The sequence below is a fragment of the Buteo buteo genome, chromosome 4 (genome assembly GCF_964188355.1).
Source record: "Buteo buteo chromosome 4, bButBut1.hap1.1, whole genome shotgun sequence".
Lineage (NCBI taxonomy): Eukaryota > Metazoa > Chordata > Aves > Accipitriformes > Accipitridae > Buteo > Buteo buteo.
In genome coordinates this window covers 51236480-51263534 of record NC_134174.1, presented here as the reverse complement: position 1 = coordinate 51263534, position 27055 = coordinate 51236480, and the positions used below count along the sequence as shown (strand labels likewise).

The window sequence follows — 27055 nt, the reverse complement described above, 5'->3', positions numbered from 1 at the left end:
ATAGCCTAAAATAATGAAATAGGTGATTTATTTTAATTTAAAAGAGGAAGATGGAGCAATGACTTTAGTTTAAACTATGAGCAAAACATGCACAGCCTGAAAATATGCTAGTGCCCAGGCTTGTGAGAGACATATAAAAAAGCAGAAAGACACTTACTGATCTCATTTTTAGAGGCACTGTTGTGGTCAGTTCAGCATATAATAATGCTTCCTTAGTCTGAACACAGTAATATATGTACTCATATGTTTATATACACAGATTTTATGTACACAAATGACGGAGATACTCTGGGATACTTTAAAGTGAAAAAATGTATTTTTAACTGATTATTTTGATACAACTTTTGATAAAGCTTCAATTTGACAAATTACCATTATATTACACAAATCTGTAGTTTTCCTCTATTTCTAATCTTTGGAGCAAAAAATTACTAGGTAAAATTTGTTTGTGGAAATAGCCTACTGAATTCAGCTGACTGCAACACTTACTTTTCAAGTGTATGTGACCACAAACGTGTCACTGCCAAACCCCATTCTTTCAGAAAACATGGGTTAAAATCTGTCTTAGCATTATGTGAAAATTATGCTGTAGTTCTGTTCTGTGGTGCTAGTACCCCAAAGCATTATCTGTAATTTTGAGCCTTTCTGCAGATAGCAGCCTCAGAACTTGGAGCTAGAAATGAAGCTGCAAATTTGCATGGAAAAACAAGGAATGGGTCCACTTGTAGGGTGTGATAACGCAGCCTGTATTTACAGTTTATGAATTCAAGCTACGTTACAAAGGGTTGGAGAGAAATGCATTATCTGAGAGAAGATGCAGGTGGGAATTCTGTCTAAAAACTGCAGTAGTCATAGAGCTTGAAAAAGGACGGAGAAGCAGCCTTCCTCTTGCTCCACAGGATGTTCCCTCAGACTTCTTGCTCTCTAAATTCTTTTGGCTTTCATGCAGGGACAAGGAGAGAAGAGGACACTTTCCCCCATCTCCTATCATAATGCCACCATTACATGACAAAATATGGTTTTGCATACATAAGGAAATAAAGGATTTAAGTGTTCATTTTTGCATAATGTGGTACCATGCATATGTCTCCAATTCCTTACCTACTCAGAAAGGTATTTCAGACACTGATTTTTAGAAACACAGGTATTTATTATTAGCAGTAGTGACTTGTCAAAACTCTTACGTAGAAGACTTGCATTTAATGAAATGGAGCTGGGGCAGCAGCACAGTCTCCAATTTTCATGTGTTAAAAACCTTTTGTGACCACCAACTATGAAGTTACCACTCTGAAGTAAATTAATTTGGCTCTCCTTTTTTTCTATAGAATTTAAATGAGAGAAACATCTTTCAAGAAGCAAAGGAAGATGCAGCCATCAGCTCTGAGGATGACAGTTTCTTTGTTCAGGTACATGATGTCTCCCCAGAGCAGCCACGCACCGTCATCAAAGCTCCCCGCTTCAGCACAGCTCAGGATGTCATACAGCAGGTAAGCAACACATTTCCATTCAGTAGGTCTGTAACATGTAGGGTGGAGGTTGGTTCTCAGCACTAGCTGAGGAATCGAATCTCAGGGAGTGCCTTCTTTTTTTCCTGCTTTTAAACAGACTCTTTGTAAAGCCAAATACTCCTACAGCATTTTGAGCAATCCAAATCCAAGCGATTACGTGCTCTTGGAAGAGGTGACGAAAGAGCCAGCAAACAAAAAGTCCTCGACATCTAAACCATCTCAGAGGATTCTCTCTGATCAAGAGTGTGTGTTTCAGGCCCAAAGCAAGTGGAAGGGAGCAGGAAAATTTATCCTTAAACTCAAAGAACAGGTTCAGGTAAAAGATTAAATACTTTGCAGCAGGTTTTATAGATGGTGCATGATCAGCTTAATGGGAACCTACTTTCAACGGGAGGGTGACACGACTGGCAAGAGGCTTAGTGGGGAGAAGAGACTACAACAAAAAGCAGATTCCTCTCTTCTCTGCACTTCCCTTACTTTTTTTGCAAACCTGCATCAGTTAATCCAGCAACATGATTCCCTCACAGCCTGCAAATCCCAGGACTACTTTTATCTTTTGCTACCAGCTTTCTGTTTTCAAAATCTTCTGGCTGTGCATGGCATGCTCCCCCTCATAGTAAAGCAGGACTATTCAAATGGGCAGAACTTAATTTAAAAACTACTGGAATAAAGTCCTCTTTATTCCTGTCCAGTGAAAAAGTTGTTCTGTTGCTTTATCTCAGGCTTTGGAAAATGGCAGGAACAAAGTATGTGCCTGCTGGGAGAAGGAGCTGTGTTCTCCCTTCCAGCAGATGCCACCAATCCACAGCAGTTGCTTTAAAGTAACTAACTGTGTCATAAGCACAGATTTTTATATAGTTTATACCAAATTTGCTAAACTTATCTTTGACAACACATAATTTTCAATTAATTTATCCAGAACAATCAGAAGAATGTGCCTGGCTATGAAAGCACAGAAACACTGAATTTCAAAAGGGAGGCCTGCTTAGAAATACGTTAAGTGTTTTCATGTTAACTCTGTATTTCACAGCTAACAGACAGCCTGTTAAACCACTTCTATGATCCAAATTATTTTTTTTACAGGCAGCACGAGATGACAAAAGAAAAGGCATTTCCTTTACCAGTGAACTCAAGAAGTTAACCAAGTCAAGTAAACAGTATCGGGGATTCATATCGCCACCTCTGCAGGTCTTGCCAGACAGTCCGCAGAGCAAGGATGAAAGGTCTGCGTGCAGTTTGACTTTTAGTGACATGGAATAATAACCACCACTGCCTACAGTACGGTCTATTCAGGTATGAGATATTGATTCTAACGCTAAGCAATCATTTAATACAGGGTTTACAGAATATTTTTTCAAAGTTGTGGTTGGTTAAATGATAGCGAGGTACAAGGGACTGACAGAAAGATCCATTAAAAGCCTTATGCATTGGTATGCATCGGCATGGTAAGATCAGCAAGGGCTCTGGTTATTTATTATGGCATTTGCTACAGTGAATCAGAACGGTGTGAAGACTGGAGTTTCACCCACTTTCTCTGCTCATTTAAAAAAACAAACCCAAAAAATTGCATCCTGGTTGATTTTATAATGCGCATTTTAATCAACTAACTGTGCTTAATTAACAATGTCCTGTTACTCTTTTGCTCTGGGCCAAAGTAAATGGAAGTATCCAGTAGAGCTTTTGTTAATTTTTATTACATGCTTATAATAAAATCATCAGGATTGACGATGATCTTTTTAGTTAAAACAAGTTCATAGTATTAATTTCTCTCTGTGGAAATTCTGCCAGAAATGTTTAAACATTTTTACTATCCTTTCTGTATCTCTTCAATTTCTTCCATCTTGCTTGACTTACTTAAAACAAAAATGGAATACACAACATAAGCTGTCCTGTTTACAGGAAGATAGTACATGTAACTTGTCCACTGATGTACACTAACCCGATATTTGCATAGTGCTGTTACAGCTCATTGTAAATGAAGAAATCTTTTTCAGTGTTGATAATCCCATCTCACATATGGCCAATTTAAGATTACATTTTTCTTTTCACATACACCTAATTATTAAAGCTTTATTTGACATGCACTGGCATAATATTGCTAAATCATTACATTAACAGAATTGAAGTAATACTTTAATTTGCAAAATATTTCAAATATGAAGGCACAAATTTGATACCTTATTTCTAGGCTACTATTAAAACCCTAAATGCTCAAAACAATCCGAATTCAAGAAAAGCAAAGTAAATTGTGGAGAGATCCCCATCACATTCCCTCTTCTTCTCTATTTGTTCTTTCATTTTTTTGAAAACCGGAATTTACATCACTGAATCCTTCTGCAGTGCCTTTGAAGGAACCTGCTGCGGACTGAACTGGTCAGCAATTGTGTGCCCTGTGCTATAGGTGCTTAATCCAGGCAATGCTGCTGGATTAACATCCAGAATCTGGGAATCCTAAATGGGATGCCATAGATTTGAAAGATGCCTGTCAGCTATTGGAATATTCTCCTCTTCCTGTATCTTCACATCTGCAGATTCTCAATAGGAGGATGAAGAAGTTTTCTTGGACTATATGTTGTAAACAAACATGTGTTGTCACCCTCCCCTTTTTAAACAAAAGTTAATTTTAGCTAGTTGTCTCTAGGGAAACTGAAGGCAGAGAACCAGTGTGTTCTTTTATGTGTATTATATTAAAATAATGCACTTTTACCTGGAGATTTCTGTTAAACACTGTGTTAAGTGATTGTAAAGAGATTTAAATATACTGTAACTTCCTTCGCATATCTGTTTAACTTTGGTGAATATACACAAAAAGCTCAAATTATTTATGGTTTATCTACTTTAACAAAATAATGTACAATAGCTAAATACACCTAACTGGTAGTGGTACTTTGACAAGGAACAACATTTTCTTCTTATGAATTCTAGTTTTCCAGGCTTGTGTTTAAAGAAAGAATATTTATTATCATGTTCCAAAGTACATGCCATTGTATATTTATCATATACTACTTTTTAGAAAATGCAGAATTTTTACCTCTCTCTGGATTTAGAGGAAAAAATGTTTGAACTTTTCTGGTTGTTTCTTTTCAGCACAAGATGTTTAATACCCCAAACTGACCAAACTTAAAACAATGCATTGATAAATGTAATTAATATTTCAAAATTTTGAATTCAAAATACATTTTTCCATACAGTCAGGAAATGTCTTTTTACCTGTCTGTTAAACCCAGAGAGTATAAAGAGCTCTTATAGTATAACTCTTGATGTTTTTGTTTACATAGAAACACTGTTGTAAAGTTTTATGTTTGCTGAATTCATCTTTTGATATTTAAGTTAGTTGTGGTTGTCTCTTCTTCCCCTCCATGGGAGTTACTAACATGTTTAGTTAATTAAAAGAATCCATACCCACTTACAGGGGCACAAACGAAACAATTGCTCCATTTTGTCTCCCTAGAGCAATCCCTAAACAAAGCATTTCAGTTACCTGGTGTGACTACATCAAGAAATCCATGAATACAGGGAGTGATTCATGTACTCCATTATTCCACATCAACTTCAGCACTTGAGTACGAAACACTGCTGCTCCTAAGCAGCTGTATCAGGCAATGGATAAAACAGCAGTGTAACTAAAATGAGGTTTATGTTTGATAGTGCAAGGATGAAAGGGCAATAAGTTACAGGCAGTAGTCCTGTGACAACCAGCACCCCCACCCGCCAGTAATTAGAAAATGAAATAAAAGAAAGCAAAGTCATTAACTGGCACACAAGCAAGCAGAGAGAACCTGCATTCTGTCACCAGAAGCTATGAAGTCTTTCACTATACACTACAGAAAATTCCTACAACATAGCCATTACCAAAGCAAAAAAGTGCCCTCTTGAGGTCATTTCCAGCTTGCAGGAAAAATAACCAAAATAACCACAGACACACAAAAAAGTCAAATTTCCCCATGGTGTACCTTCCCAGAGGCCATGCATTTCCCACTGCTTATCTTCAATACTGATGTAGCAAAACAGCATTTTGCAATTCAGCACTATGATCCAATTAAAAACCCAACCACCTCCTAGCTCAGCCTCTTCACTTGCGTGTTATGAATTCTAACTAGAGAGCCAGCCTCTGTAAGTATGAGGTATGCTCTCTCCCTGCCCCACCCTCATGGCACATGCATAATGCAAGACTGATAGCGAGTAAAATGTTAAAAGTGACAACTTATCCATAGTTTCATATGCAGTTTGCTTTGGAATACTTTGGAATTACTGGGAAATAGTTACATCAACCTACTGCACAATTCAACTAATGCAACTGGTTTTTTTTTTTTAAATGTTAGTTTCATTCGCTCTTATTTTAACAGTAGCAATTTCACATCACTAAGAATTTTTTTCTTTTGGTGTTTTTATGGCATTTTAGAAACAATACTTACTTTCCTATGGAGTTTACCGTTACCTGTTTGGCTTTTTTTTTTTTTTTTTCCCTTATATTGAGCAGCACTGAAAATTCTTAACATCACCTGTAGTATCACAGTAGCCTGGAAGACATGCTTGCTAATTCATTAGATTCAACAGAGAAAGTTCTTACGCCCATGTCATCATCCACTAATGGTTTTGTCACATAGATTTAAAAAGGAAAAAAAACCTTGAGAAAATGTCACATTGTGTAACACAGGTCTAAGACTAGCCTCAAGTCTAGTGGCAATTTAAAAACAGTAGTTTTGTACTATTGATGCTAATACAATAATTTTCTAGCTGTGGGAATAGTTTATTAATATAAGTATCTTCCTCATCAAAGACAAAAGCTGCTTTTGCTGCTGTTTATCACAGTGAAAGAGAACAACAAAATATTTGGCTATTAAAAACCCCCAACTTTATAGGCATGTAGACATCTGGAATTGTGTAAGGCTAATTACACTGTTCCAGTATTTTCATTAATGTACATATATCAATTTCAAGTTTAGGTATTGGTAAACATCTGAGTAAACTTTTGTTAGCGAAATGTATATATTTTGGGGTTGGAAAGGAATACAGTATCCTTCCCTTTGTGTTGGTTCCAAGTGTTGTAATAACGAAAATACACCACCAGCTGAAGCATTAAAGGGGGGGGGGGGGGATGTTAACTTTTGTGAAAGCCCAGTTAAACCAATTTCATGTGCTGAGTTATTATTCTAATAGGAAAGTTTATTCTGCTTAGCCACAGATTTTATTTCTGCAGGAATACCTGTCCACACATTCCTATGACAAGAAAGACAGACTGATAAAATAACTTTGTCCGTTTCTGTGCTTTTGGCTGGGCATGGACATCAATTAGGAAAATACATTCATTTTTACATTACAAACTATTTACAGGAAGCTGCTTCCAGGATAAAGTTTGAAAGAAAGGAATGTAAATAATCAACACCTTCCAGAAACATGCAGTCTGTGTTCAGTCTCACGCTGAACAGTTTACAGGTGGAAATCTCATGCGCTGTTGCCTATTGGCAAAAATACAGAAGTATTTTATTCTGTACTATTCTAAAACCACTGTTACTTTTCTATCAATTTCTCATATTTTCCTTGTGTAGCATGTGCTGCTTGCAGTGGTGTGACACTACGGGACAAAAGCTGGGCAGCCACAGATCCTGGCCTCATTGCAGTACTACTCAGTTTACAGGAACTGGGGCACACCAGGAGGTACTTCCTATCGCCTGGAGGGTTTCCTGTATCTATCTTACTGATCCCAAGTTTAGTAGTTATAAGAATAAAAAATATTATGTCAGTTTCAATTTTTAAAACCTGGTCATATTATTTTTATTGCTACAAATCTTACTAGATGAAATATCTCAAAAGCCATCTTCAGAAAGCCATCTGCTTCTAGAAATCACGTGCTTTCAAGAATTAAAGACTTTAACATGGAAATATCTAAGTATTTCAAGAACACATTCTCTTACATAGTTTGTCTTTAAAAAAAAACTTGTGGGTAGCTTTACATTTCAGTGAAAGGTTGAGTCTGCAGCTTCTGAAACTGAACTGTCTGTTCTGCTCTAGCTCTCTGAATGCTTCAATTAACATTTGGGTTTTAATCACTGGCTGTTACTAGTCCACTATAAAACTCAGTTTACTTTTAGGGTAGCCCACTAAATGTTAACAAACAATGGTGGCATTTTTCCTGTCTGTGATAAATATTTTGTAACTTCAATAGTGATAGACATTTGGCAGAGTTAACAAATTAAACACAAAAATAAACAACAGTAAACAGATTTCGCTCCAATACATGTATAGGATATTTCAGAATGACTTAGTTGTACAGTTGTCTTCGTCTGCCTGTCAAAGTATTCTGACAATGCAACGTCACTACGTGCCAGTCTTTATAATATTGTTTGGAAACTATGTAAAATGAACAATTTTAAAAGTTACTTTTCCACCTGGACTATTTTCTCTCTGCTGACTTGAAGAATAAACTTGTATTTGTATATGTTGTAAAAAAAATAAATGGTTTAAGATGTTGACTCTTTGCTTTTTGCCTTCCTGAACTGACGACGTACTGGAAAATGGCCCCCTTGGAATTTTTCAGAATTTAAATCACATCCATAGTTGCAAACACTTAACCACTAAAAAGAATTACTCAAAAGCTATGGGAATGGCACCCTAAACAGATAGAAACACATGTATTACCATCAGTATTATGTAGGCAGTTTTGTAATCTACATAGTAAAATATCTATTTTCTAATCCATTATTAGATAGATGTCTTCCAAAAATGTTTGTGAATTCATGTTTAACTACTTGAAATTTGGTGAACTAGTCTGATTAATACTAAAAATGTGTATTAACATAAATTACTTATAAAACTATCTAAGAACCATAAATCAGGATAAACGACTAAATACCTAGAGAAAAAGAATCATTTTCTGATTATTGTAAGGAGGTTAAGCGACTTGAACAGAAGCTTTGCAAAACTTACAACACGTATCATCATTATCACATCATAGACTAAACACTACAAAATGTATTAGCTGCCAGCCAGGGACAGCCCACCACACTCCCCTGTAGAATGGAATTCACATAAAGCCAATACTCATTTTTAAGTTATTTCATATATTCTACTTACTGTTTGCAAAGCCAACATGCAGCTGAAAATGGATTCTAAAACAACCAAGCAGTAACTAATATTTGGAGAATGGGGAGAAAAATTACTTCCAAGAAAAAAAAAATAAAAATTTAAATTCTTACCTTTAATTTGTCCAGTATTCTTGACAGCAATGGTTTATTGAAGACATTGTAGTAACGCATTCAATCAAGATGATAGCTCAGAACTGGAATTCAGTAGTGTCAATTTGCCAATACCAAGATTCATGGGAGGGAAAAAACCCCACCAATTGCAAAATCATTTCAAGATGAGATAAATGGTTAGAAAAACAGAAAAAATGCAATACATATTCCAAATCTCTAGGTATCTTAAACATCAAACCCATCAATATTATGTTAAAATTTCCAATATATTTATTAATTTATCAACACAACCCAGTGATTTTTCAGAAACATGTCTATATTCTGTTATAAAAATTAGAAAATATATAAACAAAAATACTACAATGCATGTTTAAAACAATTTTAAAACGACCTGGTTTTGTGTCTTTTTAAATTACTGATGTGAATGTTTATGGTGGTTCCCAAGCCTGAGCACATGGGCTTGGTGGTTAAGTGGAGAGGCCTTGTAACTCCGTGCTAAGAAAAGCTGTTACATTTTTTGTGTGTTTCTATATTCAGACAAAAGCCTACTTGAATTCCTTTAAAGATGAGTGGATATCTGTTTCAGCCAATCTTCCTCCATAATTAAGAAGCCAACTGAACACGACTGATTGATAGATACATTTACGAAAAGGATGATTCCTTCAAGTGTTTAGCAAAATCCAAGGGTTTGTGAACAACAGTCTCACTGATGTGGTGTTGAAGCTGTTTGTTTAGCTCTTCATCTATAAATGAATCCATTTGTGAGAATGTATCCTGAAAATTACAGAATATTAGTTGCATTACTAAACAAGGCCAGTATGTGTTTTCCATGCATAGCTTAAATTAGCAGTCCTGTTTCCCTCCCATGCCCCGGGTCATCTAGACTAGACCTATGGAACTGGCAGCTCATGTATATCTGGCATGCCAGTAAGTTTCACTTGGCTAGCAACAAAGCCATGTGTCAGGCAGTCCTTCATAAGCTCATGGTTTTCGTGAGGATTTTTTTTTTGTTGTAAGCTGGGCTTTGGAAGAATACCTAGTACAAATAGCCACAGCTTCCAGCTCTGAAGGTGCTTACACACTGCTTCCTGTTCAACACACCTTATAAAAATAAATCGAGCATCTCTGATCAAAAGGCCAGTGAAAGCAATAATGCTAACAGTAGAGGTTGTGAGTCAGAAAGGAATGCCTTGACCCTGCCTCAAGAGACCCCTTCTGCCTGCAGCCAGATTGGGAGCCCTCCACTCTTTCCTGGTGCTCAGATGGGGACAGTCATGCACATGACTTATACCTCCCTGTTAAAGTCTTAACACTCACAGAGTCGAGTACTTTGTGCACTTCAGGGACAAATAAGATCCTCTCTTTAGTGGTGCACAGGGAAAGGAAGCTCCAATTCAGAGCTTCTGTCAGCGGGGAGGAGGTGCTGACAGACAATGGCAGCATGGCACACAGAGAAAAATATGCAGGACAGGTACGGTAAAACTTAGATACTACCAAAATTTGATAAATGAGCCAAACAGCCAGAAAGCAGGCAAGACCCCAAGGTAATTTTCCCAGTTATGTCCATTATAACCACCTATGCACAGTCTGTTCTGTTATCTGCCTCTTTCTTTGTTTCTGCTGCCTTAAAGAGCTTGTGCATTTCCTTATTCAAGCCCTATACAAATCTCCTATCTGCTGTTCCCAGCCTTGTTCTGTCAGGGCTGCTAATCTAACACCCTAGTAGGACAGACACGTCAAGAAGTCATTGTAAAAAGACAGAATAATTAAGTACAAATACATTTTTGGAAGTTGCTTCTCTAAAATGGAAAAAAAATTGTGCTCTCAAGGCTTTGACATTACTGAGTTACAAATTGGAGGCACTAACAAGGTTAATAGGTTACAATGTTTTCATTAGGAAGAAAGAAAATTAATTACCACTTTTTAAGAGGACACACCACTCACTGGACATTTAATGGAGGCTGGCATCTGGAACACATCCAGTGCTGAGGATTTAAAAAGTGTTCACCCATTTCTCCTCTATATATTTGTTCCCTTTGAATTTACACTTTAAAGCTATAAAGTGACACTAATGGGCATCAGTATCCTTCTACATACTGAATGAAAGGCTCTGGAAATCCAGCTACCCACACTGGGGAAAGAGAGCTAGCTTCTTATTACTGCTTTTTGAACAAACATTAGTTCATCATTACAGAAAAGGGACAAGAAATCTGCACTGAACCACTGCAAAATGCAAAAGAAGGTAAGTAAGTAAAATAATAGCTACCACATTCATCTTGCTACATTAACTGATGCTATGGGAGGTGAAACTATTCATAGAGCTTTTCTTCCTTCTTTATAGTCAGTGCTATCTTATGCCAGTTAAACAAAATACTTGACACAGAAAGTACAGAAACCAGAAAGCCAAACTAGGTGTGCTAATGCCTGGGCACTGCATAGTGAGCCAGCAGATACAGGTTATATTGGTATATCATGGTTAAAAAAGGACACAGAGAGATGAGATGGTACCTTTCTTCTGGGTGTTACTGATGCAACAGGGGGATTAAAAGTCATTCCTCTCATACTGTATGCCTCAAAAAGTTCTGTAGCAGGCCTATAGCAAAAAACACAGTTAAAGAAAAATGTCTTTAGATACATTTTTCAAATAATACATCACCAAACCAAAAGCAGCTTGTCCCACGCACGCCATTCACACCCTCCACCATGCTTTAAGGAACACCTCAGAGTGATGAGCATCACCTGGAAAAGATCAGAAGCTAACAGCTGGGAAACAATGCACGTAAAATGTGTCTAAATACGCAGCTGGGGGACAGAGGAAGAAATGGGAGACAAGAAAACTCTTCTGTTGGCTTGGCAGAGCTCTAAGCAGTCCCTGCTTGCCTTGTACATATTTGAAAAAGTAAAAAAAAAAGTTGATAAAGGTTATCTAGCTGATACAATCTGCTAGACTTTCCAACAGTTCCTTACCAACAGGTTTTATGAAAGCTAAGCAGCCATGGAAGAACCAGGAAGACCATCACATGGGAGAAGAACTGGTTAAAAGACAAGAAACAGAGGTCAAGAGTCTATGATCAGTTTTTGCCATGGCAGGAAGAAACTATGAGGTCTGTGCCAGGACCTACGCTTTTCAATACACTCAAAGATAAGCTGGAGAGTACCAAGTTATTTGTGGCAGTAAGAATGAGCTGCCTGTGAAGAACTGCAGATAGACTGTATAAGATGGTTGGTAAAATGGCAAATGAAATTTAGTGTGGAGAAAAACAGAGAGAAAAGCAATCTCAGCTTCACATAAAAATGATAAGCTCTGAGCTGACCACTATCACTTAAAGAAAAAATCCTGTTGTTATGATAGGTACTTTCATGGGATTGTGACCTTAATGCTGTTTGCAGTTGAAAAGAAACAGAGAACAGATAGAAAATAGCTACATCAGTGTATAAATCCACAATCGCCCACATCTCAAATATTGCATCTGAGTCTCCAATTTCCTCATCTTGAAATACTTGAATTGGTTAAAGTTCAGGAACAGACAACAAGGATGATGAAAAGTATGGAACAGCTCCTGTCTGGGCCGGATCCCTTCAGCCAGAAGAGATGGTAGACTGACAATATGATAGAGGTCCACCAAGTCATGTGAGGCACAGAAAGAGTGTATTAGAGCAGACTGTTATTTCACCTCCCAGAGCAAGAACCAGGGACTGTTAAATGATGCATGCTGGCACCAGGTTCAAAACAAAAGAAGGTAGGTCTTAATGAGCTGTGGACTCATGGAACCCTTACCAAACAATGCTGTATTTGCAAGATGTGTGCTTTGGTTCAAAGGACAATGAAGAGTTTTGAAAAGAATTCCATGAAGAGGTACTAAACAGAAAATGGTATCAGGTTCAGGAAATCTACCAGGCTGAAACCAGTCGGAGGCTAGGACACTGCTCAGAGCATGTGTCTTATATGCTTGCCCTGTTTTTACTCTTCCTGAGGCACCTGCTTCCAGCCACTGCCAGACAGGATGCTGAATTAGATCCTTAGTCTGAACCAGTATGGCTGTTCTTATGTTTTAACATACTATGGACATTACGCTGCAACGTGGTTTCCGGTTTACACTGGACAGTCATGGTTCAGTGATCCTGATTCATATTCAGATCAGGGCTGCTACTGAGGAAATGCAGATATTTTGCTCCCGTGGGAAGAAAGCACACTGCACTTTGAAATTTTTTTACCCTTGTCACAGCCTGGCAACAAGCCTCAAAAGAAAAGAAAAAAAAAAAAAAAAAGAAAAAAGCAGCCAACATTCTGTACTGGCAGAAGAACAAAGAAATTGAGTTTGAAGAACAGAATCTTTTAATTTTACAGATAATTATTTTTAGGGATTCCTTTAATAAAGTATGAGCAACAGCATCTTTTCAGGGCACTACTTCTAAAAACACTACTCTTTGACAACTGACCTTTGGCTCAAATCAAGTGAAAGAGCTCCTGAGCCTTCAGTTGGAGCTCCAACAATAAGGTGAGCTGCAAATTTCTGCACTGTTGGATGATAGTGTCTCTGAAAGAAAGGAAGAAAGAAGGCAATTGACCGAGGGATAAGGGATAATGTATTTATCATGGATTCTCACATTTATTTCCATTACAATAAGATGGAAGGTTCTGCTTTTTTTAGACAGAGAAACTAAGCACCCCAAAATCAGTCAGTTTCTGGAGTTAAGTGAATGAGAACACCCAGTCATACATTTATTCACTAGTATGTCATGCTGTGAGCATAACTCTGCACAGTTAATCTAACTCTTACTCCCAGGAGGCAGGAAAAAGGGCAGAGGAAGCCGTCCCCAGGCCCCAAACTCTAAGCCCTGGCTGGAATGACAGAGCAAGGTGTCAGCTACTCCCTGGAGAAGGGCTGGACTGCAAGGGAACTTAACAGATTGAAAAAGCCTCTAAAGGAGTCTTATTAGGCAACCTACAGCAAGATCCAGTGTGGTACTATCATAGGGGCTGTGTAATAACCCCTTTTGAGCTCACTCCTTCCCTATACCACTGTGCTGCTCTTCCTCTTTGTATGGAATAGGCTCACATGGGCCAGATTTGATTGATAAGCCTGAAGACCTCTGTTGTCCGTTTGTGTAAAGCATATAAACATTTAGCAGCTATTTACTGCTGACTTTTGCTTCCCAAATCACTCAGCTACTCACTAACCTGCAGTAAATGCAGCTCCCACAGAGCTGTGTTCTGAGCATTGCAATGCTCTGGTTCATCTAGTTCTGGAAGATAAACTCCACTGCCTTGAGATTCATTGTCTAGTAAGAGGTCCATCTTTGGGAATGTCTACAACACAAAAAAAAAAAAAAAGACTGAGTAGCTTACATTACACATCCAATTATACCATGGTTAAGTTAAGTTCAGGATTCATTCCATGTTATTCAGTCTCAGCAGCATCTAAGGATACTCTGTTTTCATCACTCTTGCTTAAGATGCTTCAAAATATTTTGCATAAAATCGATTTGTTCAAAAAACCCAATAACCTTTAACCAGTAAGCTAAAAATTCCAACAAGTAAAACTTACTTGCATTAACACCCTGTTTGTTGCCAAGATGCCAACACTGGAGTTTGGAAGTACATGAAGAGCAAGCGTGGAAAGTCGCTTTAGGAAAGCAAGAGCTCGTTGCTGGGAAACTTGCTTTCTCCGCTTGGCAAACATGACATCCAGGCACTGGAGCACAATCTCTGTATCACCATTGGTACCACCTCAAAAGCAGAATTTCATAAAAAGAGTAAATAACCATTTCGAGGAACATACAGCTAAATACTCTGCTATTGACTGTACACTGGAACCTGAGAAATAGCATGAAAGCTAGGAGGTTCAAACACAGCACTAATGCGATACAGACATAAGCATCCATCCTTTTTTGGTAAAAATAGTCCAGCTTTGAACAGAAAAAATGTATCATTGTTTCTGTACTCCTTTGTAAGAAAACATTTGTTCCATCAAAAATGTCTAAACATTAGAAGCAGTTAGTGTTTTAACCCTAAGTACATTCATTATATCATCTTTTATGAATTGTTAAATGGTGCAAAGATTTAGTCTTTTACCCATCCAGAATTGTACCATGTTTTTTCTCAATCTTTCCTCTCTAGTGAATATACATTTATGAATTTAATTAAAATTGTTAATTTCAAACTTTATAAATATCTTTTTTCATAAACTATTCAGCTTCTGGGAATTATTAGAAAATTTAGATTAGAAAATTAGAACATCAGAATTATAAAAATGAGAAATACAAACCAGAAGATTTTAGGAAACAGAATTTAAATTAAAATTATTTTAAAAATTATATTACAAAAAATTAGATATTTTTCTCTATTAGAGAAAAAATAGATAATTTTTAAAATGCCACTAAAAGAAACAACTAAAAGTCAAAAAACATAAACCGAGGTCAGGATAAATGCTTATCCAAGATCACATACTTAGAGTTCCCTAATGAAATTACATGATTAGAACCTGTTACCATGTATTGCAGTAATACTTCTAGTGTTTGTATTGCAGTAGTGCAATGTGCAACTTGAGAAAAAAGTACATTAAAATAGACAGTAATCTCATCAGAACTCAGGTATCTTAAAACAACTGTAGTTTATTAACACTATATTAAGGCTATGATACCAAACAAGCAGAATAAATATTATCTAGATAAAAAAAATGAAAATAAGAATCTGCAGTTACCTGCATGTAGGCTGAACAGTGTCTTGTAAAGATGTGTGTAGAATTTCATCGGATCAATGTTAAGAACATCACCTATTAACATAATCCCAAATAAATACATTTATTCCATTAATTTATCAGAGAATATTAGACAAAAGTTTGTTTTTAAAGATCTCTTACCTTGACCAGAGAGTATATGAAAAGCACTGAGAATGCAATGAAGACTCTCACGATAGCTTAAACCCTAAGAATACAAAACTGATTAAGTACCCAAAAGAACATAATTTTAAGGTAACTGTAATAGAAGCTCGCTCAACTTACCCCAGATGCAATAAGAGAATGAAGGACAATCAGCAGGTCATCAAAAAATTCCACATTTATCAGATGAGCAAACCTTGAATCAAAGAGATTTTTATTTTTAAACTATAACATTATCTGCAAACTCAGTTCAAAGTATTTTGAACTGCCAAAATCTGCACCTTAAAAGCGGAGCAAAATCAAATGCTGAACATCTATTATCTTCACATAGATGGATGATTTAGCCCCCCAGCTGCTCATCACGGCTTCCCTATAGCTTTAGAGACATGCTCATGTTCTTCAGGAAGTAATCAAACAAAATAATGGAATCACATCATTCCCTGCTGGGTTTGCATCACATCTGTTCTATCATGGGAAATTTCACATCACACTGAAATATGTTTAGAAGTAGGTGAAAACTTCAGCTGAGATATAAAAGAATTTCAACCAATTTGTCAGGGACCATCTTCTCTCACTGCTTGTAAATCCCTTTCAAAGTCAAAAATCCCTTCAGTGCTTTATGTCTTTTCTAACACACACAAAAGAAGGTGGACAAGTTCTTACTTTGCAAGACCTTCTAGCACAGCTGGCAAAAGTGGAGACTTCTGAGCTTTCTTCAAGATTCTAAAGTAAGTTACAAACACAATATTCAAGGTCTCTGTGTGCTGAAGAAAAGAAAAGAAAATACTTAAGCATGGAAAACAGACATTTCTACTGCACTTAAACTCAACTGAAAATGCTCCTCTGTCCAAGCCTGCATTCAGGCCTTCCAAACCAGTCCTGGCACTGCCATCTCTGCTCTTTTTATGCTGAAAAGCTCAAGTCCTGCTCTCCTGCTCCCTACTCTGTCCCCTCACACTCTCCTAGCTAAACAGCCTCTCTTACCCCTCAGTCCATGCTAGCCACACTCTTCCTTTGCCTAAAGGCCACTCTGAGAGGCTGGTAACAGTCATTACATAGTGTCATATAGAACAGGGCACCTGGAGGACATATGTCAATGGATTCAAATACCTTTTTGTGCAGATAACAGAAGGAAATAGGAATGGCTAAGTTGGCTTTCCTGGGTAAACTGAGAGGGCCTGGTTTACTAAAACCTAGACCTCTGGCACAGGCAAAATGTTTTTAAGCTGCCAACATTATCCAGAGGTGTGGAATGCTGACAGGTTGGAATGGAGAGGAGACACTTGGTTACAAAAGGGTTAGGAGCTGCTATTTTGCAAAAATAGGAAAATAATCTCTAAATTACTTACCAACTTCAGTTTTTTTTCTTTACTTTCTGACGCTTCTGCTTCCAAGAGCTCTCGTTCCAGTTTCTCTTCTGCTTTCTTCCACTGAAAACATACAGTTGATTTTAAGCTAACAGATTAAATGTTTCCAACCAGCCTGGATATCCGGTTCCAAAGATACCCAGAGAACAAATCTTCCACGCCTGGTGAGTTGCTTAAGTTACCCTGTGATGCTATAGGGTAACCAGCTTAGATATATTCCTTCCTATCAGAAACAACCAATTCCCTGTAGAACCTCATAAATGTTCAACGCAAACACTAATCACTGGTGCTGAGAGTTAACAATGGCAACAGGACAAGTGCAATCATTGCTAGAACAAATTGCTAGATAAATTCACTGAAGTAAAGCATGAGAAAGCACAGGTCATACCTTTCTTTGCATTCTTGAAAGATTTTTTCTTTTCTCTTTGTAAGTCATGAACTTTTTCTTTGGTGCAATGTCTTCAGAATCTTTTTGTAATTCTACTTCCTTAATTCTTAAATGAAGAAATACTTTTAACACCTATTGTAAAATAAAATAAATACAATGCAAGGTGATCCACAACAGAGGAATGGAGGGCAAGAAATCCTGAATTCCATTCCAGCTAGTGGGCTTTGCTGGCCCAAGCTTCTTCTGTTTACTCCTCTCCTGTTCCTTCACACCTTTATCTCTCATCTCTGCTCCCAGTTCCTTCCCCAGCACTGTCCATTTCTATTCACTCCTCCATTTGCCTCTCTCAATTCAAGCCTCCCTGCCTAACAACCCACGTCTCTGTCAGGATCTGATCTCCTCCTCCCAGTCTCCTTCCCTTGCCCCGTATCTCTCTTCCTAACCCTCCGGCTCAGCCTGCTCCTAAGCTGCCTGTGTTCTGACAGAGTGAGAAAATTCTACTTGTCTATAGCCAACAGCTGCACTAACTTGAACTTTCAGATTTTTTTTAAACCATTGACAGAAGAAAATTGTGTAGTACAACAGAAAGACTCTTACCTCAGGTCTGACATCGTAATTTCTACCCCTCACAAGGCCAGAAATGACCTTAACTACACCAAGTGAAGCATAGCCCAACTTGTCTTGTTTAAAGAGCTTCTTAACTGCCTCAAAGCACAGTTCAGAAATCTGAAAAGTGAATTCAAACATATTCTTCTGTAAAGCCAAGTCCACCACAACAGCTAATTGGTAATACTGATGTTATTTACTAATTAGAAAGTGGACACAGCCAGTGAAACAGCAAAAAGATATGGCCACAAGATCTGGATATTGTGGAATAAAGCTCAGAAACAGATTATTTTTCATGCAAAACAAAAACTCTTTCCCTAATCAGAAAATCACTTACCATTTTTGATGCATCATTCATGAGCGGAACAATGAGAACGATAATGTTATTGTGGAAGTTGAAGTGGGGTAGGGCCACAAGCAGCTCACACAGACACTTCACTGCTATCTCTGCTAGACCTTTATATGCTTTTAATGAGATGACATTGCTTTTCTTCAACTTCCTTTGTTTCCAATCTGCACAAAATATTATTTTTAGTGACTACTGTTCAGAATGTAGGGGAGCTTCTAAATATTTACATTTTTAGTTATTGCAGGCATTCTCCTGCATATTTTATGCAAGTACTATTTCAAAGACAGCAGGTAACATTCAATCAGAGGAGGTAAATTGTGATGCTGCAAACAATTTTGCATTTACTACAAAAAATGGGAAGTGTTGACTGTACCTTTAATTGTTTGTTCCAGATTTTCCAAGTAAAACTTATACTGGCTTACAAGGCCTTCTTCAAATTCTCTCAGTTTCTGAGTTTCTTTTTTAACCTGTAAACATAACACAAATAAAATTTTATTTGGAGAGCTAAATCCTGAAATTAGCCAATGGTGAAAAAACCCAAAGTTTTAAAACAAATATCAGATACCTAAGTAGTTTTTTCATCTAGACAGACATTCCTAGAAATGTATTAAAACCAAAACATTTCTGCATATTTCTATACATGTTCTTGCGCTCAGAGGGCTTTTTCCAACTAGGCCTATTTCATTTATAGTGAAATTTTCAACTAGATGTTATTTTAAAGCCATGAGTCTAAACTGCACTACCTTTATTCAAGAAACTTTCTCAAGAATTTGTTAAAAACAAACTCCAGAAAACAAGTTACTCTGCATTTGTTCAGCAAATCATTAAATACATTTCAAAGAAATCTGTGCCAGTTAGGTGACAATGTTGCATAATTTGCTTTCTTTCTAGTTCCCTTCAGTGTGACACAAAACACCATCTTATTCCAAGGTTTATAATGAAAGTCACCCAGGTTTGGTATACTACTTTAATCCCAGGTCTGGTATACTACTTTCATATACTATTTTTTCCCTCCGTTACCACCAGCATGTCACCTACTTATTGAAGGAAGTACATAAGAATTAAAGGTTCAAAACGAAGACCTCTGCCCTTGAAAGTGTCACAGTTTCAGAATTTCCACAAGTACTTGTGTCTTTGTCACCCTTCACTCAAAACTATGAATTCATATTAAACAAATCAGTATTAGTATTTGGCATAACTTAAAAAAATCTGAACTACTCACAATACAAAGAAATTTGATATTTCACCTTGGTAGCTTTTTCTGCTTCAGTCAGAGGCCGAATTTTGTAAGAAGGCACAATATCTTTGAAAACCTCCATTAAAGAAACCATGACCAGCTTCCGAACAATCACGGCCACATTAGGATCCTGTTCCATCAGCATGGCACGCAGCTCCTTCAACTTTTTAATCTGATTAAGAAAAGAGGCACACGAAGTCAGCTGATGATCAGCCACAAACCAATCTACAAGCACAACGTACATTTCAGCAAAAGTTTGCCATAAGAAACATGCCTCGTTTTTAAATACTAGAAAGAGAAAGCCATTACCTCAGCAGTTACTCAGACACTACTTAGCACTGCATAAAGGGCCAAGAAATGCTAGGTATCCCAACAAAATTTTTATCTTGGGAACGTTCAAACTATCCTGCTATTACAAACTTGCACAGAATTACAGAAAATTACTAGCATATCCTGAAACATTGAGAACTGTCAGATACAACCACAAAATAAGAGCTTAAATAAGGGTCATGCTTAAGGAACAAGGTAGTTTGGATAGGAAATACCACAGACAGTATTATTCCTAAAGCCACAAATATTCAGAGGGACAAATTACTCCCAAACAGAGCAAAGAGAGTCACCTGGATCTTCAACTGATTCAAATCCTTTGTAACAACCTATGGCAGCAGTTTCACTGTTTGCCACCCCCTGACAAATGATACAACACTGACCTTTTTCCTTGTTCTACCCAGGTATTTTTCTGCTTTTGCTATTGTATGGTCACTTCAGATCTTTATTTATTGACCACAACACAGGCACACATACATGCATGCTACCTACATTGTTGTCTGGCTCAGAGAGAATGGCAGATGCTAAGGCAGCTATGTGCATCTTCCTTTCCTGTAGCTTTTGTCTCCTTTGAGCAGCCATTTCCTCAGGAGTGAAAACAGGCAGGGGTTCTTCACTAAAGTCTAGCACAAGGTGCAAGAGTTAGAAAAGAGGGTCACTAGGGAAGCCGCTTTACAAATACCACATTGCGAACTACAGTTCTAGATACTGCATTTCAGATGGGTAACACGATAACCCCACATTAAGAGTAACACATGCAGTTCCACAGTAAAAGAAGCTTTAAGAATGACCTTGCTAGGGCTTATATTAACCCAGAGATTAATTTTGCTCCACTCCAAAATCTTATGCTTTCAAGAAGAAATGCACCAAATGTTTCTGAATCTGCAAACGGTATTCCCTGAGTACAGTGGGAACAGATAAACTCAACATACGACCCCAACTATGCCAAGAAATTGCAGTGCTCTGCAATTTGCAGCAAATTATTCACTATTCACTTTTTCTTTTAAAATACAATTGTTTTATTTGTGTTTTCTGAGTATTATTTTGCTACAAGTATGTCCTTCCTCAACTTCAGATTATATTTAGAGAATAATGACCCAGAAATGGCAGAGTTACAACTGCAATTGGCATCTGAATATGACTCTTAACTGGATAGCAAACTACAAATCGAAATCTGAATTTCCTGTTATTCTGATGTTTTAAGTAAAAAATTTCAAAGACAGATGCTTTTAAGCACAAGTCTGTGCCCTGAACTGCATTTCAAAATGATCTCAGAGTAATCAAACTAGAACCACAGCATATATTCTTTAAGTAAGACCAAGATTTCCCTTCTCACTAGCAAAGATGACACAATTGATATAAGGAACTTCATGCAAACATCAGTTCCAGGTGAAAATAAAAATAATTTTTAAGGAACAGATTATGAAGCCAGCTGTTCCTCAGGTCCTGGGATCCTAATAGGTAAGAAAGCAAGCTCCGAATCACTGTTACGCTTTGGGGACAACATGGTAATAAACATATTCAAAAACACCCTAAACAAAATACACTTAAGTTACAAACTTCCTTAGGGAATAGCAAAGTACTCTTCAGATATGTCAGTGATTTGAAAAAAAAAAAACCAAACCAAAACACCACAAACCAAAAAAAACAACAAAAAGCAAACATGATGTCCTATTACCCTCTTCTTCCTCCATTTCTTCTGTATCCTCTTCTTCATCCTGTGCAACATTGACAACTGCAAAAATAGAGTGTTTAGTGTCAAGTATGTAACAAACACTGTGGACTTTTAAAAGAATAAATTATACACATCTTGGCTACTATACCAATTCCAGAATCTGTGTCTTACCTGGTTTTTCCACAGTTTGGGGAATAATGCCACCCTTGTCTTTGATGGGGAGCAGATGGATGACTTCTTTTTCTGGCTCAGTCTGCATGCGTCTTGGCACCTTCTCATATTTGTCAATCACACTTTCACGTTTTCGTTTTTTGACATGAACAGGTTCACTAAAAAGTATACAAGGCAAACTAAATGAATTACCCATCTAATTAGACAAGAACCATGTATGACAGTATACTAGCTGGATTAAAAGTCTGCACTTAGAAAAATAAATAATGGCTGATCTTATTAAGTGGAATGTTTGAGCGTGTTCACCATTGACAGCACCAGTCACCACTCAGTCGAACAATGTTAATGTGTATCCATATAGAATCTTTGAATTCAGGACAATACAGTGCTTCCCATCTCCTTTTCATAGGAAACTAAATGTGAACGGAGCAAAGACAAAATGAGATTTAGTTGATCTGGCAAGGCAGCCAACTCCATGAATTTTGAAATGTTGGCATATGAGTGTAAACAAACACATGCATGCAAAATCCTTGCATTGATTTTGAATTCACAAAAAAAAATTAATTAAATGGTGTAACTGCTTATAGTACAGGTACATGAAGTGTGTTATCTGTTTTATGCCACATGGTCTGTCTTGTAACAGGAACACTGCTTTTGTTCTTGTAAGGGGCAGAGTTTCAACTATGGACATCTGAAGGGCTCTGAAAGCTCTGGGTTCAGACACTGCGAGGCTTCAGAAAGTAAAAATCACTTGCATGAGAAGTAGTTTTACATCCCAGAGTCTATCCAGATTCCCTGCACACATGACACAGTCACCCTACACATGCATTGTAAGGACAGTGCACCAGCCTCAGCTTTGCTGTCCCTGTGCAGACCAAACCTTTCCTGTGTACCCAAATCCTACTCAATGAGCACAGGAATTCTATACGTCTGTGATTGATCTGTTGGGCATGAAGAAAATACAGCTGCTGTGAAAACAAGGGAAATTCTGCATCATACCACACATGTGGAAACCCTAGTACTAGCTGACTGGTTTTAAGATGGCACTGCTCCCATTCATGTAGCAGTAAGGGACCTGGGGACCCTTCAAAGTAAGGCAACAGTGAACAAATCAGCTGAAGCTTGTAAAGGCAAACATCCTCTGGAAACATGATTTCAGCTCTAAAATATTAAAAATTTTGGAAAATAGTAAGGAAAATACAAAGATGCAAAACAGAAACTACTAAGATATCAGCACAGCCTGTCTCTCACCTATGCCAGAGTGCTGTTTTACCTGCCTCCCTCCCCACTGTGCTCCCCCACTGCATGAGCAGGTGCCCTGGCAGGGCTGAGGCTCACTGAAAACTTAACCCTGAGCAGTCGTGCCATGAAGGACTCCACCAGCAAGCAAGCAGGACTAGGACCCTCTCACTGGACAAACAGTCCAGTGTCTTCCTTAAGATATCCCACAGCCTCACTCTCCCCTACCGTGCCTTGATGCCCTGACCTCCCAATTGACACTTAACCAGGATGTGATAATGAGTGGGTCAGTGCACATTTTTATTTAACCCTAGTCCATGTTAACTTTTACCACTACTACTATCGCTTTTTTACTCTGCTCACTGGAAAGCCTGTGTCACACCCGACTCTCCATGGATAAAAGAAATAATGCAGTGTGGTGTACCACCCTTTCACAGGCTATATTTCTAACCTGCACGTAAGTATATAAGAACACAAGTATTAGTGTCTGTGCTAATATGAACACATAATTTATAAGTGAGGTAATATTTAGCAAGATCTTACAAATGATTACAGTTGATCAAACAGATTAAAAAGACAAATTTTCCAGTTTAAGGGAACACTATGAAAGGAGCTAAAAGCTAGTAACAGTAAAACAGGTAAAAGAGCAACTACTTCCATTGTGTTTTTCCACTATTCTAAAAATGCCTTGTCATAATGAATGCAAGACACATAGAACTGCATCTTGCAAACTGTCACTAAATAAAAACACACAATAAATTTTGAGTTTTGCGAGACTTGAAACTTATGTGACACCCAGTTAGTTTGGGGGGAAGGGAAGGTTTAAAGTAAAATTCTTTTAATTCAAGAACTTGCAATGCGGCTACAAGAGACCATACAATAGAGTACAACACAACTGCAATTTTGGAAATAAAAAGCCATTTACTACTTTCCTTAGAAACTAGACTAAACTATTAATTAGTAATTAACAATTTGTACTAGAACTAGCAAAAAAAAAAAGCTAGAAGAAATGCTCTCTATTTTTGAAAACAATAAAAAAAATGCTTTTTGCTCATTTCAACGTTTAGTCTGAAACAACCACTTCCAGAACTAAAGAAAACTGAAGTTTACATGGAAAATTAAAACCACTCTACAGCAGCTAGGCATACAGTCTTTTCACATTCACCAAAAAAGGCAAGTTAAGATTGTCAAACAATCATGTAACCAGACTACTCTGCAGAAGCATTATTTGTAAAGACTTACAATTCTACAACTAGAAGCGTTATCCTTCTATGTATTTCATTGCGAACTCGACCTAACACCTTGCTCCGGAAAACTGGTAACAAATTTTTTGTATGAATGTTTTGGTGTCACATGTGTTTACAGACATGGCTTCCAGAACCCTTGGGTTTTTTTAATAGCAATTAGCAATGCAACATGGAAAGTACAGTGGCCCAAAGTGCAGGGAACGTCCAGGGTACTCTACATAGAATAAAAGACTCTGCATACAGATTAAAGCATTTCTTTCGGTTTGAGGAATGCTACTCATTTCACAGCCAGGGATCTCATGGGAAGGAACAGTGTGCAGAAACAGTATCCTGAAGGTCAGGCAGAGCAGGTGAATGTACTGATACACATCAATACATTAATACTGAATGTACTGACAGACTAAGGAAACACTAAGCCAGAACGGCAATGAAATACCAGACTGAAAGCAAGGTCCTGATATTTGTATTACATTACATATTGATTACATAGTAACCACACAAAGTTGAACTAGTACAAAAAGTAGACATCACAACACCACTCACTTAGAAGAAAGATCTCTGGTTAAAAAGGATGCTTTTTGAGCCAAATCCTCCATTAATTTTAAGTCATCTTCATCCATCATGTCCAGTGGAAGAGCATCTTCTTCCTCATCTTCTTCCCGTTTTCCAACTATTTTAGAAGATGATGTGTACAGATTAAGATTCTGTATGTATATTCAAACTTGGAAACCTAACCCTGCCTACACTTGTGAGACCATTTTACACTTTACTTCAACCTGGAGCTCATCAACCTTCATGCACGTGTTTTGTGTTATCCTTGAAAACTGCCCCATTATTGTAACATCCAATAACGATCAGAGCAAATGCACTTCTGCCATCCCCAACCGTCAGATCTTGTTGCCAGCATGGCTACATTTTATATTTTTCTTAACTCTCCCTTTCCTTTAAACAAGAACAGCAATTATTTGCACACAGAAAATGAAATGTTGTTTTCTTGATACATAATTTTACAACATGAAGCAGCACGATATTTAGTAACTCTCATACCTTTTTGCTTACAAAAAATAACTCTGAGCAAACACTTACCAACTTGTTTTTTCTTGTATTCTTCCAATGGAAAAGGTTTTCTAGAGATAGCATCTCTGACAGCCTCCCTTAACTTCTTTTGTTCTTTTCGATACTTCTTAGCAGCACTCTGCTGCTTGTACTGTTTATTCTTTAATTTGTTGTCAAGTTTTATTTTACTAGTTCTCAGTAATTTGCGAAAGCTTGGAACTCGTTTTGTGTTTTTTCTCTAGGAAACAAACAGAAAACTACAAGTAACTGACATGTTCATAGCCTCTGTGAAATTTATTTCACTGTTTCAGATCTCATTAAGTCGATATTTCTAACAGGGCTGAACAATGTGTTTCTTCCAAACAATATCATCAGTTAGCTCCAAATTTACCCAACTGCGTTACATTTTTAAGAGAGACCTGCAAAGAATGTTTTACAGAAACATTCTTTGACAACTATTTATTAAACCTGCTGTCTATCACTTTTAGACACATGAACACTCAAAGTATGGTAAACAGATTGTTAGGGCACAGTTCTTTGCCCTGTGCGCTCCCAAGCACTCTGTCTCCTCTCTTCAGGATGCTGTTCTCCCCCAACGCACAACAAGGTACAAGGTACCTTAGAGCACCTTAAGCTACTGGTACGAGGCCACAGCTTCAGGCAAGCGTCCTCCAGATGAGGACTCTCCATGAGCAGTAGCTGCATGGACGAGACAAGGCTGCCCACTGCAAGGCTCAGAACAGCACGATGCAGAAGCTGTGTACGTGCCAAAACTGCAAAACGCTCCCAAGAGCGTTCGGGATGGAAACGGACGCGGCACACCTTACCTACTGAGGAGCGTGGGAAGGCAAGGGCTGTGGAGAGAAAATGGGCCATCGTATTTGAGTCTTGGTAGGGGGAGATGCGTCCCTTTAGTAAGGGGACGAGTGGCTGGACCAGCGTGGGGCTCCTCGAATGTGGAATTTTTGTCAGTTCACCTTTAGCTTCCCGTTTTAGTTTTGACTACTGGGAAGGTGCCGAAGAGACAGAAGCAACGCTGACGCTTGCCCCTGCACCCCAGACACAACGCTGAGCTAGAACAGCTACAGACAGCGCTGCCCCTGCCCACAAGTCAGCTCGGACTCTACTTCTCCCCTCCCGATGCCACCTCACCGCCCGAGCGCCTGCGAGCAGGACACGACGCAGACCACCCCGCTCCCTGCTACAGCTCCCACGCCTCGTTCCTCGGTATAACGAACAGCAGCGATTCATTTCTTCCTCTTCCGTGCCTCAGCCTTGGCAAAATCACCTTTGCGAGGGGGGGAGAAGCGAACCTGCCTTCTGCCGGGAACCCGCCGGTGAGGGGAAGAGCTGCTGCCCGCCCTCGCCACGCCGCATTTTACCACCCGCCCCCCGACGCTGGGAGCGTCGTCGTTTCCTACAGCCCCGCGGCAGCGCCGGCCCGAGGGCAGGCGGAGCCAGCACAGGCCGGCAGCCCCCTCCCGCGGAGCCCGCGGCGGAGGCCCGAGGGCCGCCCCGCCGTCCCCCACCGCAGCGCCCTACCGGCTTCATGGCGGCGGCCCCCAGCGCGTGCTCTGCCGGAGACGTGCAGCGGAAGTGGCGGCCGGGGGCGGAGCCGAGCCCTGCCCCGCCCCGCGCCGCCGCCGCCACAGCGGCCCCTGGCGGCGGAGGCCGAGCCGGCTCCGGCGGGCTGAGGGGGGGCGGAAGGGCTGCTCCCACTTCAAAAATAAATAAATCCTCCACCCTCTGCCCCGCACCGAAACGCTCCCTCGGGGAGCACAGTTGTCCGCCTCCGAGCCCAACCCCCG

At 38.7% G+C, this 27055-nt stretch overlaps 2 protein-coding genes across 5 annotated transcripts in view; one reads left to right on the top strand and one right to left on the bottom strand.

The window, feature by feature from the left end:
* PLCE1 (phospholipase C epsilon 1) overlaps positions 1–7321 on the top strand; it is a 166236-nt gene extending 158915 nt beyond the window's left edge. For all 3 annotated transcript variants that reach the window (XM_075026066.1, XM_075026069.1, XM_075026068.1), the window contains 4 exons: positions 1326–1487; positions 1606–1824; positions 2592–2801; positions 3849–7321. In XM_075026066.1, the coding sequence (XP_074882167.1) occupies positions 1326–1487; positions 1606–1824; positions 2592–2768 (558 nt within the window). In that variant the 3' untranslated portion in view covers positions 2769–2801; positions 3849–7321. The remainder of the gene's footprint in view (positions 1–1325; positions 1488–1605; positions 1825–2591; positions 2802–3848) is intronic.
* A 1630-nt stretch (positions 7322–8951) lies between these two features.
* Positions 8952–26865, bottom strand: NOC3L (NOC3 like DNA replication regulator). 2 transcript variants are annotated; one of them, XM_075026070.1, is made up of 21 exons: positions 26790–26865; positions 25278–25485; positions 24735–24861; positions 21706–21863; positions 21538–21594; positions 20352–20482; positions 19543–19704; positions 18669–18762; positions 18284–18459; positions 17938–18066; positions 17341–17472; positions 16935–17015; positions 16249–16349; positions 15709–15781; positions 15568–15631; positions 15409–15480; positions 14254–14435; positions 13887–14015; positions 13145–13242; positions 11213–11297; positions 8952–9478 (listed from the first exon to the last, which is right to left on the bottom strand). In XM_075026070.1, exons 1-21 carry the CDS (start codon positions 26796–26798, stop codon positions 9347–9349), a joined length of 2400 nt encoding a protein of 799 aa, XP_074882171.1. In that variant the 5' UTR covers positions 26799–26865; the 3' UTR covers positions 8952–9346. The 2 variants fall into 2 exon arrangements, with proteins under 2 accessions (XP_074882171.1, XP_074882172.1); XM_075026071.1 differs by lacking the exon at positions 26790–26865 and adding an exon at positions 26075–26692.
* Positions 26866–27055: the final 190 nt, after the last annotated feature.